General features: G+C 37.4%; 1 protein-coding gene across 2 annotated transcripts in view; it reads right to left on the reverse strand.

The window, feature by feature from the left end:
* Positions 1-438: 438 nt before the first annotated feature.
* The window catches only part of LANCL3 (LanC like family member 3), a 110,327-nt gene continuing 97,844 nt past the window's right edge, over positions 439-12,921 (reverse strand). Inside the window, exons 4-6 of one of the 2 annotated variants that reach the window (XM_081566513.1) lie at positions 11,655-11,862; positions 9,230-9,343; positions 439-4,103 (exon numbers count right to left, since the gene is read on the reverse strand). In XM_081566513.1, the coding sequence (XP_081422639.1) occupies positions 9,271-9,343; positions 11,655-11,862 (281 nt within the window). In that variant the 3' untranslated portion in view covers positions 439-4,103; positions 9,230-9,270. The remainder of the gene's footprint in view (positions 4,104-9,229; positions 9,344-11,654; positions 11,863-12,921) is intronic. The other variant, XM_081566512.1, reaches the window with a different exon arrangement.

A 12,921-nucleotide genomic window follows, 5' to 3' on the forward strand; every position in this document is an offset into this window, starting at 1 on the left:
AGTCATAATTGAGCATGATTTTCTATGCTCTTAGTAGGTACTTAAAATACAGCTTCCCTTTTAAACATATAAAGGACCTGCCTACTATAAAACTCTCTTGCGTGTGTGCTCAGTCGCTTCAGTCATGTCTGGCTCTTTCTGACCCCTTGAACTGTAGACCACCAGGTTCCTTGGTCCATGGGATTCTCCTGGCAAGAATGCTAGAGTGGGTTGCCATGTCCTCCTCCAGGGGATCTTCTCAACCCAGGGATCAAATCTGCCTCTTCTGCATTGCAGGCAGATTCTTTACCGCTGAGCCACCGGGGAAGCCCATAAAACTCGCATATCCATTCTATCATCGACCACCCTGTGAGGTGGAGAGGGTGATGGTGATGATTATAGTGGCCCATGGAGCAAGGGTTTGAAATTTCTAAAAGAGGGCTCTTTGCATTACTAACGTTTTTTTTTTTTTTTTATTTTAATCATTGTTCCCTTAAATGGTAATAAATCACAAACATTTGTTGCACTAAAATTTTTGAGATTTGCTCTCTACAGAAGTTGAACAATTTGAGCACAATCTTGATTAAAATCTTGAATGTGTCAAAGAAAGTTAAAGATCCAAATTGCCAGGGAAAAGTTCAAATTTAGGATGTGCCAAGAAAATGACTGTTTCTCGAGTTATCAGAAAATAAATACTATTATCTTAATAGTGTAGTCAATTACCTAAAGAAGCAGAGTGGAATATATGCTGTCAAACTTCTGTTCTCCGTTACCAAGTTACAAATGAAAAAAAAAAGTAAAATCTGATGACTAAAATGCGATTAGGCAAAATAAAAATACATTGGGGAGGTGTGAAAGAGAAGGTACATAATTGTGTCAACGAAACAAAACACATAGAGTTGAAATATTTTCTGATGCTTCCTGTTTGCCAAGTATTGGGTTGGCCAAAAGTTCAAAAACCCAAACGAACTTTTTGGCCAACCCAGTATAAGGCAGTCTCTCCTACTGTTGAGAGATTCTTTCAATCTATCCTCAAATATTTCTACAGTTACCCTCAAGATTTATAATTATTCATGCCTACATAGAGTAAATAATATTAAAGTAATGCTAGTGGTGGTGAAAATACCCTTGTAGCCTTCAAGAGGTGACACACTTTGGCATTATTCAAAAAAGACTGTTATTACACAGACGGGAACATATTGGTTAGTTAAATAAGAAGTGACACGCCACACTTTTCTACAGCAATACTAAAGTGTCTCTTTCCCCCTTCTTGGGAAAACAAGATAGAAGAGGACCTTTCCAAACCCATAATTCTACTTTCTCAGGAAAATGAAAACTTTCCACAGGTTTAAGTGCTAAATAAGTTTATCTTTTTCTCTAATTTACTGAGGCATCAATTCATAAAGACACAGACATGGCCTCTTCTTGGATTTGACACACAAAAAGGTTGTCTTTTTACAACGACAACACAGTTACCCTACTGGACCTCCAAAGGGTGGGTGAGCAGAAATGTGTCCAGTTTTTCTGAAGTTCTTAGAAATGAAACTGGCATGTCGAGCTAGATTACCACTTCTTAGACCTCAGGTTTTAGGTCTTAAGGATGAAGGGTGGAAGGATCAGAAAACAGAAACAGAAGCTAACTTCTAGGGTATTTTGTTCACCGCTGTATCCCCAGGTTCTAGTCTAGAATATGGAATAAATACACATGGGAAGTGAAACCCTGAATCCAAATCCTTATTCTGTCCCTTTCTAACTGTGAGACTTTGAATCAGTTATGTAAATCACCTCGAAGGGTTGCTGGATGATGAAAAAAAGCATGTGTTCCGTAAAGCCCTGTGTATTGAATGCTTATTATTTTCAGCCTATAGGGGTCAAATGAAATGAATTTACATCCAAATGGTGAAAAGCAGGTACCATTATCACTTCAAAAGGAGACTACTGTGTAGAAGGCATTTTGTCTTAAGGCTTTCTGAGAGGTCCTTGACCATTCAATTCTTGAAAGAGCATCTAGAACCCAACTTTGGGAGTCACCTGCAAGCTGCTATTTATGTGGTACTGCCCCAATCTGAGTATCTTCAAAGATGAACAACTGAGGCCAATTGTAATATTTACATCTGAGGATGGGAAAAGGAAACAATGAGCTGAAAAGGTACGTGCTTTTCAAAACCACTTTGTCTCAGCTTGCTCTGATGAATGCACACATAAACAAAGTCATAAAATATACGAAGACAGTTCTTACCGTTCTTCAGTCCCAGATTCTTTGAGAATCTTGTAAATGCTAGAGATCTTCTTTCCAGAAAAAAAGTGTGTGTGTGCGCACATGCACACACACATTTTTAGGCAACAGAGTATTCCCCAACTCCTCCCAAAGTTCATCTATAAATCAAGAGGTTGGAAGTACTGAACGAAGTAAGTGCTTACATTTACATGGGGACAGATGTATTGTCATTGTTCAGTCGCTCAATCATGTCCGACTCTTTGTGACCCTATAGACTGTAGCCCTCCAGGCTCCTCTGTCCACGGAATTTCCCAGGCAAGAATACTGGAGTGGGTTGCCATTTCCTTCTCCGGACGTATATATACATCTATCCCCATGTAAACCAAAGTGCCTATTGATACATACATATTCTACATCTATCATGTATATCCAAATGCTTAATGACTATTTAAATAACTGTTACATCTTACAATGCATTCAATTTCCTCCTCATTCTGATATATGAAATTGCCAGTGACCAAACTGTATTGAAGTGACAGATGCTCCCACAGTGTTCTGGAAACCACTATTGACTTGAAATAGTTTTACAGCTTCTATGTGTTTACAGCAGGGCTGAATTTAATATGACAGCTTGGCTCAATGGATATTGTAGACAAATTCTAGTGGAGCTTGTGTCTTGGAGGATATGATGATCAGCTGGGGAGTTCACGCATATCTTAATCTAATAGTATAAAATTGAGCAATGTTCTTTTCATAGTCACTGGTCCCTTTCTAGGCCAGTGTGTGTCTCAGGGGACACAGTATTCCACCCAAGGCAGAAACAACCCACCTCCTTGGTGGTTACCCTCATCTTTGAGATGAGTGATTTTTGCCACAAGTATATTTTACAGTTCAGCTAAGAGCTTCATTGAGATTACATAGGCATTTAAAAAACTACTAACAATAGACAGCACATAGCTTATGCTTCAAATTGAGAGCAACACTTGACAGCAACACCTGCTATGGTATTTGCTAGCCTGTGAATTTTGCTATTCTAATTGAGCTTTCAGAAAGAAGAAGGAACCAGGAAAAGATATGCTCTAAGGCCTAAGGGAACTTGGACTTTGGGGGTTGAAACTAAGTTATGGTATGATTTCTTTAAAGTGCCCATGGTAATGATAAAAATAGAGATTCATAGGCAAATTTCTCCATTCATTAAAAATCATGAATTTCAGTAAGTAAAGGCAAAGGACAGCCAAGAGTTTCCCTTTTTGTCCTTTGGCAACCTGACCCATCCCTCCTAGCAGTTTTCAGCTGGGCAATGACTTTAGTTTTCTGATGGTCTTTATTTCTGAATTTAGGGGTGGAGGGCACCCACAAGTGGTCAAATTCTCTCTCCAATTGCAAAGGTATTTTTGGCATTTCATTGCCATAATCCAGATCTCAATGTTGGTTTAAGTGAGTCAGATGATTTTTCTTTCCCTTTTTCCTCTGATCTCTGGTGTCACATCCATTCCCTGAACTATTCCATCTCTAGGGGTTTTAGAAGAGTTGTGGTGTCTTTATGTTTGCAGGTTCTCACACTGTTCTCCTTTCAAGCTGGAATCATGTTGTCTTCTTCACCTGCCTGCTCCCTTCCTTCTGGCGGCAATGTTAAGGCTCATGGTTGTGATACCATTGAGTGTGGCTTATGTGGAAACTGCCTCAGGTATAAGCTCAGGAAATCTCGGGAACCTTCTGCAGGGCCATGATGGGACATGGAGCCTTCTAAACAAAGACGCTGAAGAGAGGGAACTCAGCCTGGTTGGGCTGCAGCAGATCGATCAGAAAGCACACGGTCCCGGAGAAGCCTTCATACAAGCTGTATATACTTTCAAGGACCCGGGAACCAGCCTTGAATTCCTCCGTAAATAAAAATTCAGCAAACCTAAGAGAAGAAGAAGATATGAACAGTTTTCATATGAGTGTCTCCATATTATTGGCCCTGGGTTGCTTCATCCTCCTCTCTGATAAGTTCAAGTTTTAGCAGCATTCTCTTTCCAGGTGTATATAAGATTTTAAGAAGACCTTCTTCTCTGTTAAAAAATGGAGGCACCATTATGCCATTGTGTATGTTCATAGCCTAGGTTGGCAAGCAAATTTGACTATTTTCAGCATTTGCAAAGCAAAGCACTTTCTGAGGACTTCATTCCTTTTGCCATCCAATAATTGAAAGTAAAAAAGACAGATAAGTAGCCATACTTTTATTTATCTTGAACAGAAGCAAGCTGATATATGCCTGTGCCTTTAAAAAAGTAAATATGCTGTGTTTCTGCAGGCATATTATTTCCGAGCTAGGTTTCATTTATATGTGACAGAGAGCAGAGACTATGAAAATAAATGGGCAAGATATTATACAATCTCTGCTTTGGGCAAACAAAAGAATAAGATGAATGGGAAAAGGCAAGCAACATTTTATAATCATGACATCAAACAGCAAACTCAGCTACACGACAGATTATTTTTAGGACATCTGCCTTAAAAACAAATCACTGACCTCTAACTTCTCAGTAAGATATCTTTTTCTCTTTTACCTGTATTTGTCACAAAGCCTATTCAAATCATTTCTAATGAGTACCATTTTTAGTAGTTTACAGGTTTTAAAGTGCTGTCACCTCTTTACAGACTTGCTCTACTGATTCCCATCAACAACAAAAATAATCACCAGTTCAGAGGCTAGAGCTCACAGGTTGAAAAGGCCTGACAGCTGATTCTGCCATAAATTTAGATTATTGCTACTACATAGGGGGTCTTATGAAGAGTAATTACTTATTTGATCTTTTTCAGGCTCTTGGAATTATTGACAGTACCTTAAAATAAATGAGCAGGAAACATGTTGCAATTTTGTTTGGGCTAATTTTTCTCTCAACTGTTTTCCTGAATATGCAACAATTTTTAATAGAAGTCAAAATCTTAAACAGTAGGATAATGATGCATCTTAAGAATTAATTCAAAATTTATAATTACACACTGAAACTTCCTGGTATAGCTACCTTTTTAGTGTTCTGTATCATTTGGCAATCTGGGTTCATTATCAGAAAAAAACAGTTTCCATATACATAAAGTAAAATACACAGGATTTCCAAGGAAATTAATTATATTAAAGTACAGTTAGCAAAATTTTTTAAACCAAATTTGTGATACAATGATAAATGGATTCTCAATTAGCACATTAAATAACAAGATCCAGTAGTGGATCTAATAACTGCTGACATTTCTAACTAGTGATTGGAACAAAATACATTTCACAGTATCTGCAACAAGAGGAATAACATGAGAATAACTATGACTTCTACTGGTGACAGAGTCATGGCTACTGTAGACTTAGAATTGAAGGAAATGCTACCTTTCAGTGTAAAGTGTAATACTTTTCTCAAGTAAATTCACAAACCCTAGATTACAAAGTCCTGGGGCTTCCCTGGTGGCTCAGATTGTAAAGAATCTGCCTGCAATGTGGGAGACCCGGGTTCAATCCCTGGGTTGGGAAGATCTCCTGGAGAAAGGAATTGGCAACTCACTCCAATACTCTTGCCTGGAGAATTCCATGGACAGAGGAGCCTGGAAAGCTACAGTACACAGGGACACAAAGAGTCAGACATGACTGAGTGACTAACACACACACACACACACACACAAAGCCCTGGTGTGGTAGAAAGAGGAAGGGCTTTAGGGTTGCGATACCTAACTCTGATAATTTCAAGTTAGATGACCTTTAGCAAATTTCTTAATCTGACTTTAAAATGAAGAAGTTGCAGAATTGCATAAGATTTTCTGTAAAGATTAAAGATGCCATATATTAGGGTTCTGGGCAAAGAGCAAGCATTCAATACATGGTAAATATGCATTTTTTCAAAAAACATAGTATAGCAGAATATTTGTAAGATAGATAACCATTCCACCATATTTTAACAGAAATGCACAGTTAATTTTGCTCCCTCATCTGACCTTTCCCTGCCAGGGTTTGATTTATTTATTACACTACTGAAATCATACTTTGTATAATATTTAGTATCCTATATTTTTAACCTAAAAATAACATGATAACTATTTTTGTGCTTTTCAAAATAACTTCTATATGATATACAGCAATTTACAAAAGCATCAGCAATGTGTGAGAGTTGCAGTTTCATTGCACTCTGACCTATACTGCATGTTATCATATTAAAGTGAAAATGATTGTTTCCAAAATATACCCAATGGTGCAAAATTCAAACTAACCAATTCATTTTTCTAAGAAATTCTGTAAAAATAGAAGTCAGAATGGTAATTATGGAACTAAAAAGAGTTACAGATACATAACATTACATATCAAAACCTATTATGACTAAAATGGAACTCAGAGGAAAAGTCATTGATCTGAGTTGTTGTTGTTATAAAGATGGAAGGTATTCTAATTAAGCATTTTTTAAAAACTGTAGAGAATAACAAAGTAAAGGGAATGAACACTGGAAAATAAAAAACAAAGGCAGAAAACAATTAATTAGGGAGCAAAAGAGAAAAACAAAAAGAATTAATAAAAAGCAAAAGCCAGTTTCTTTAAAGGATAAACCACATAGACAAAATGCTGGTGCGTCTGGGGAGAAACAGGGCTTCCCTTGTAGCTCAGTTGGTCAAGAATCTGCCTGCAGTGAAGGAGACCACGGGTTGGGATTCCCAGGTTGGGAAGATTCCCTGGAGAAGGGAAGGGCAACCCACTCCAGTATTCTTGCATGGAGAATCCCCATGGACAGCGGAGCCAAGCAGGCTACAGTCCATGGGGTCGCAAGAGTTGGACACGACTTAGAGACTAAACCACCACAGGGGAAAAACAAAAGCATTAGGAATGTGAAAGGGCATGTAATCACAGACATGGGAAATTTTGAATACTATGGAACTGTACTTTTAGATCTTTATGTCAAAGATTCAAAAAAAATTCCTATGAACTAGATGCTTTTATAGGAGTTTGTGTGTGTTAGTCGCTCCGTCATGTCCAACTCTTTGCAACTCCATGGACTATAGCCCGCCAGGCTTCTATGTCCATCGAATTCTCCAGGCAAGAATACTGGAGTGAGTTGTCATTCCCTTCTCCAGGGGATCTTCCCAACCCAGGGATCGAGCCCAGGTCTCTTGCATTGTAGGCAGACTCTTTACATTTGAGCTATTACCAAAAATAATTCAAAAACAGGTAGAAAACCTGAATAATTAAATAATCATAAAGGAAACTGAAAAGATTGTCAAATATCTTTCTGGAACCATAAATTCCAACTCTTTGTTAAGAGAGTAATAGGAGATTACCAAATAATGTCTATTCCAGGAAGGTACATATTGTTTGACTTTACTGTTTTAGGAACTGCCAAAGGAAGTCTCTCCAATTTGGGCCACACCACATTTAACTTTGAGTTATGATGAAGTAGAAATTTCAGTTCACTAAACAATTAAATGCAGTGTCCAAACAATATTCAGATATTACCTGCACATTTTCAGTTTTTACTTGTGAGAAATTTGTCTGGAGGACCTTGCCATCCCAGACTTTATAACTAAAATTCTGTCATCTAGGACTGGTCTGCCAGAAAAATAGAGGAGTCGTTCAGATCCTTTTTAATAGGCTTTCTAGAGCATGACAACCTCTGATGAAATTTATTCCAATGGTGACATCACATTAGCCTAAATAATCTCCCAAATGACTTTTTTCCCCCTATGTGCTGTACTTAGTCACTCAGTCGTGTCCAACTCTTTGTGACCCCATGGACTGCACCCTGCCAGGCTCCTCTGGATTCTCTAGGCCAGAAAACTGAAGTGGGTAGCCTCTCCTTCCTCCAGGGGATCTTCCCAACCCAGGGATTGAACCCAGGTCTCCCGCATTGCAGGCGGATTCTTTACCAGCTGAGCCACCAGGGAAGCCTATGTTTGGGAAATAAAGCCTCTACTTGGGAAATAAAGGGTCAGGTTGCAAAGCTAAACAGATTAGGGAATCATGAATCAAGATATATTAACAGAATTCCTAAACAATGTAACTACAAATAGGGGACTCATATGCTAGTATTTTTCCTTCTGTGCATACATGCAAATATCATAAAGGGTATTTTACAGTTTAAGACTGAATATTAGATAAATTGCCTTGAAAAGGCCTCTCTGAGAAAATGATTTTTGAATGATGGTCCGAATGAAGTGAGAGAGCTGGCAGATATATATAGGAAGTGAACATCACAGGTATGGAGAAACCCAGAACTTGAAGGGCCTTGAGGTAGACTGTACCTGGAATCTTAACAGAATGACTGTGGTACAAAAAACCAGAAGGAAGACAAGTAGGGCATGATATCAGAGACATAATGGGAGGCAAGATTATGGAGGACCTTTTGTTCAGTGAAGAGACTTAGTCTTTTACTGAGTCATGTAGAAAGCCATCAGATTATCTTGAACAGAGGAGTGTCATAATCTGATATGATACACATTATAAGAAGCAAATTTAAAAGATCGTGGTGAAACACAGACTCATTCCTGATGAAATCAGCATGAAGGCAAAGATGTTTACTATCCTTACTATTGAACGTTGCTATGGAGATTCTGACCCATGCAATAGGAAATGAAAAAAAAAACAAAAGAGTATACAGTTGAGTAGGGAGTAACAAAATAATAATTATTTGCAGATAATATGAGTGCCTACTTAGAAAACCCAATGGAATCTAATGAAAATCTAATAGAAATATTAATGGAGTTCACTAAGGTGGCCAGATATGTCATCTTGATATTTATCAAAACTAAGATGTTTGTAAGATACAATGTAGATTTATATGAGAGAAGGGCATCTTAGATAATATGTATGCTTTTAACTACAATAATATGCATACTTTTAAAAGCTTTCATAAATGCCAGTAAATGACCTGAAAATATAATTGAGGAAAATATTCCATTCACAATTCTGGAAACATAAAATACATAGTAATAAAATTAACAAGAAACATACAAATACTTTTTCATAAGACCAAAAATTCACCAAATGACATTTTTACAAACTTAAATAAAGGGAAAACATACCATGTTCTTAGATGGAAAAACTCAATATTCTAAAAATGTTACTAAGCAACATATAAATTCATTGAAGTCCCAGTCAAATGTCCATAGGCTGTTTTAACTTTTGAAAAACTGATTCTAAAATACAATTGGAAAAATAAAAGAGAGAGTACAGCTAAGAAAAACTAGAAATAAATGAATAATGAAATAAAGTCCAGAAACAAACCCATACATTTATATAAATTCAGTCTGTGATAAATGTGGAATTTCAAATCATTGGAGTCAACAGACATTATGGGGAAGTTTTGGTTTTTTTAATTAAAAAACACACAAAACAAGATTTAAAAAAAAACACAAAGATAGACACCCATCTGACACTATTTTAAAAAGTAAGCTCTAAGCTAATCAAAGATTTAAAAGTTAAAGTAACTTTTAAATTGGTGGGAGAAATGGGCAAAGGGGTATAAATTTATTTTACAAATTAAAATAAAATAATAAAAGTACTAAAAGCTCAGTCATGTCTAACTCTTTGCAACCCCATGGACTGTAGCCTGCCAGGCTTCTCTGTCCATGGAATTCTCCAGGCAAGAATACTGGAGTGGGTAGCCATTCTTTTCTCCAGGGGATCTTCCCAACCCAGGAATTACACCCAGATCTCCTGTATTGCAGGCAGCTTCTTTATCATCTGAGCCACCAGGGAAGCCCAAAAGTACTAAAGGTCCATGTAAATTAATATTATTTTTTAATCTTAGAGTGGGAAAGGTTTCTTTAACACAAAATCCAGAAATTTAAAAAAATTGACAACTTTTTCAAGAGAGATACATAAAAATTTTGGTCTGACAAAAGACCATGAGCTAAGCTGAAAGAAAAATGGCAAAGTAGAAAAATATTTATAGCACACGCTGACAAGGAGTTACAGTACTCAAAATAAGCATCGTAACAGAAGAAAAAAAAAAAACGGGCAAAAGATAAAGACAGTTTAAAAATACCTCTGGATTTAATGACTTCAATTTTAAAATTTTTCTGACAAGTGTACCAAAAGATATGTATTGGATATTTACAATTTTGTTTGTTTTAGTCAAGACTGCACATACACTAAGTGTCCATTACTTAAAGATTGGTTAAATTAATCATGGTACAACTATAATAAATAACTATATAGTCATTAAGACAATGAGCTAGATCTACACAAACTGAAATAAAGGGTGTCCCTTAACAATTGTTTATGTAAAATTATAAACTGCAAACAGTATGTATAGTACAGTTACACATACATAATGGTAGGTTTTTATTAAAATATATTATATATACATAGATATAAGAACACACATTTATGCATAGAGAAATGTCTGCAATAGAACTCAAATTTTTAGTGATGATAACTTTGAATACATACACTGCAGATACTCTGTGTCAGGCACTGTTCTAGATGATAAATGAGGACATTATGCTAAGTGAAATAAGCCAGACACAAAAAGACAAATACTCCATGATAACACATGAGAAATCTACAACAGTTACTCATAGAAGCAGAGAATAGGATGAAGGTTGCCAAGGGTTGGGGTGGAGGAGGGGAAATGGGGAGTTTTTGTTCAATGGGTAGAAAGTTTCTGTTATTGAAGTTGAGTAAGTTTCAGAGATCTGTTGTATAATACTGTGCCTATAGCTAACAATATGGTACATTTAAAAATATGTTAAGAGAATAGAGCTCATATTAAGTGTTCTTACCACAATAAAAAAATCACAAATAGACATACCCCTTGGCCCAGTAATTCCACTTCTAGGGATTTACCTTACAGATATGGTGGCTAAAGAATCTGCCTGCAATATAGGAGACCCAGGTTTGATTCCTGGGTCGGGAAGATCCCCTGGAGAGGGAATGGAAACCCACTCCAGTATTCTTGCCTGGAAAATCCCACGGACAGAGGAGCCTGGCAGTCCATGGGGTTGCAAAGAGCCAGACATGACTGATCAACTGACTAACACACTTTCATGCCCATAGGTGAACATCATGATATATGTACAACATTATTCATCACAGCGTTTTAAGTAATGCAAAACACTGGAAAGAATCCAAACTGCCCTCCATATGGCTCATTCGTAAGATGTAATACTACACAGCAACAAAGATGAAAAGTCCTTTATTTACTGATTGAGAGTGATCACTATGATAGCAAAGTGCTACCATTTGTATCAAAAAAGAGGGACAAAATTTTACATAGACACTTATCTGTTCATATATATATATATACACACACACAGATATGTATAGCTCTGAGAAGGTAACTAAGATACTGGTAACTGTCTCCTGGGAAGTGAACTAAATTGCTAACATGCACTGTGGAAGTATTTGTGTTTACACTTTTAAAATTATGTGACTATTACCTGTTCTGAACATTAACTGGATTAACATTTGGGAAAACAAAAAAACATGCAAAGAAAGGCTGACCTTTGGGCTCGGTAGATGTATTTAGAGTTTCCGGTGAGCCGGTAGAGCAGCAGGAAGACATAGGCACTGCCAGCCACCCCGTGGCAGATCCCTGGGCCCTTCTTTAGCAAGCCCTTCTGCCACGTGAGTTCCCCACACCGGATACATGTGTCCAGGTACTGTGGTTTCTTGGAAACCAGATAAGCTTTGGCAAACAGATAGGCAATTCCTGTAAAAACATCACAGATATTAGAGGTGATTTTCAAGGCTTAATACTATAGAGTGGAACTTCTTAAACTGGAAGAGGCCCACACATCATCAGGGTATTGGTAAAATATCCATTCTAATCAAGCGGGTCTAAGGTGGGGCCAGGGGTACTACATTTCTAACAATGACCCTTCCAGGGACCACATGTTGAGTAGCAAGGCTATAGAATCTTCTCCAAGGGAGTCATATTATATCTGTGAGATTTAAATTGTTAGAATTGTATGGTGATTATCAGTACCGAAAGAAAGAGCAACAAGCACCTAGTCAGATAAAATCCATAATTTGCAAATGGGTTAATATTTAATGACAAATACCCTGCTAAGCATTAAGCATATCTTGCTATTTTGGAAAGGCTAAATGTTTAGACAGTTTGCCCATCCCCCCACGGACGTTCAGAATTTGTCATGTTAAAAGTATTTAAAACTATACACCTTTTCTTAAGAGAAAAACTGGGAGTCCTTCCAAAAACAACAGTGATTCTAAGTGACTTGGCCAAGACTGGCTTCAGCTGTTAAGTGAGGCCCTGCCGTCTTGATCGTTCCAAAGAAAGATTGTTCCTTCAACAATGCTCAACCAAGGCAATCTCCATTACACAGGCAGGACCGGAAATAAGAGAAGTCATAGCTATTAATAGAAACCATTTTCCCCACATTCCAGGTGCTCATATTCGGAGAGGAGATTAGTAGCCCAAGATCATTCTCTCCTGCCTCGCCTATCTTCTACAGAAATTGGGACAGACTGCAATTTAGGAGATATTTGGACTAGCTCATCCATCAGGGTTATCTCTGCCTTTGTCCGTGCCTGGCCTATTTTACAACTGTGTAGAGACAGAAATTACCTTGTAGAAAACTGACAATAATGTACATAATACCTGTCTCTAGAAACTTCACATTCTGTCTGATAGATGTTGTGTTGACTTCCCTCAGTCTTTGTGGAAGCAGCTAGTTTTTGCATCTATTAAGCAAACTCATGTCAGCCTTCTTCATGGCCTAGAGATACGTCTGCTCTTTGGAGATTCCTT

Source organism: Giraffa tippelskirchi, chromosome X, assembly GCF_054371585.1.
Source record: "Giraffa tippelskirchi isolate mGirTip1 chromosome X, T2T-mGirTip1v1.2.pri, whole genome shotgun sequence".
NCBI classification, from domain to species: domain Eukaryota; kingdom Metazoa; phylum Chordata; class Mammalia; order Artiodactyla; family Giraffidae; genus Giraffa; species Giraffa tippelskirchi.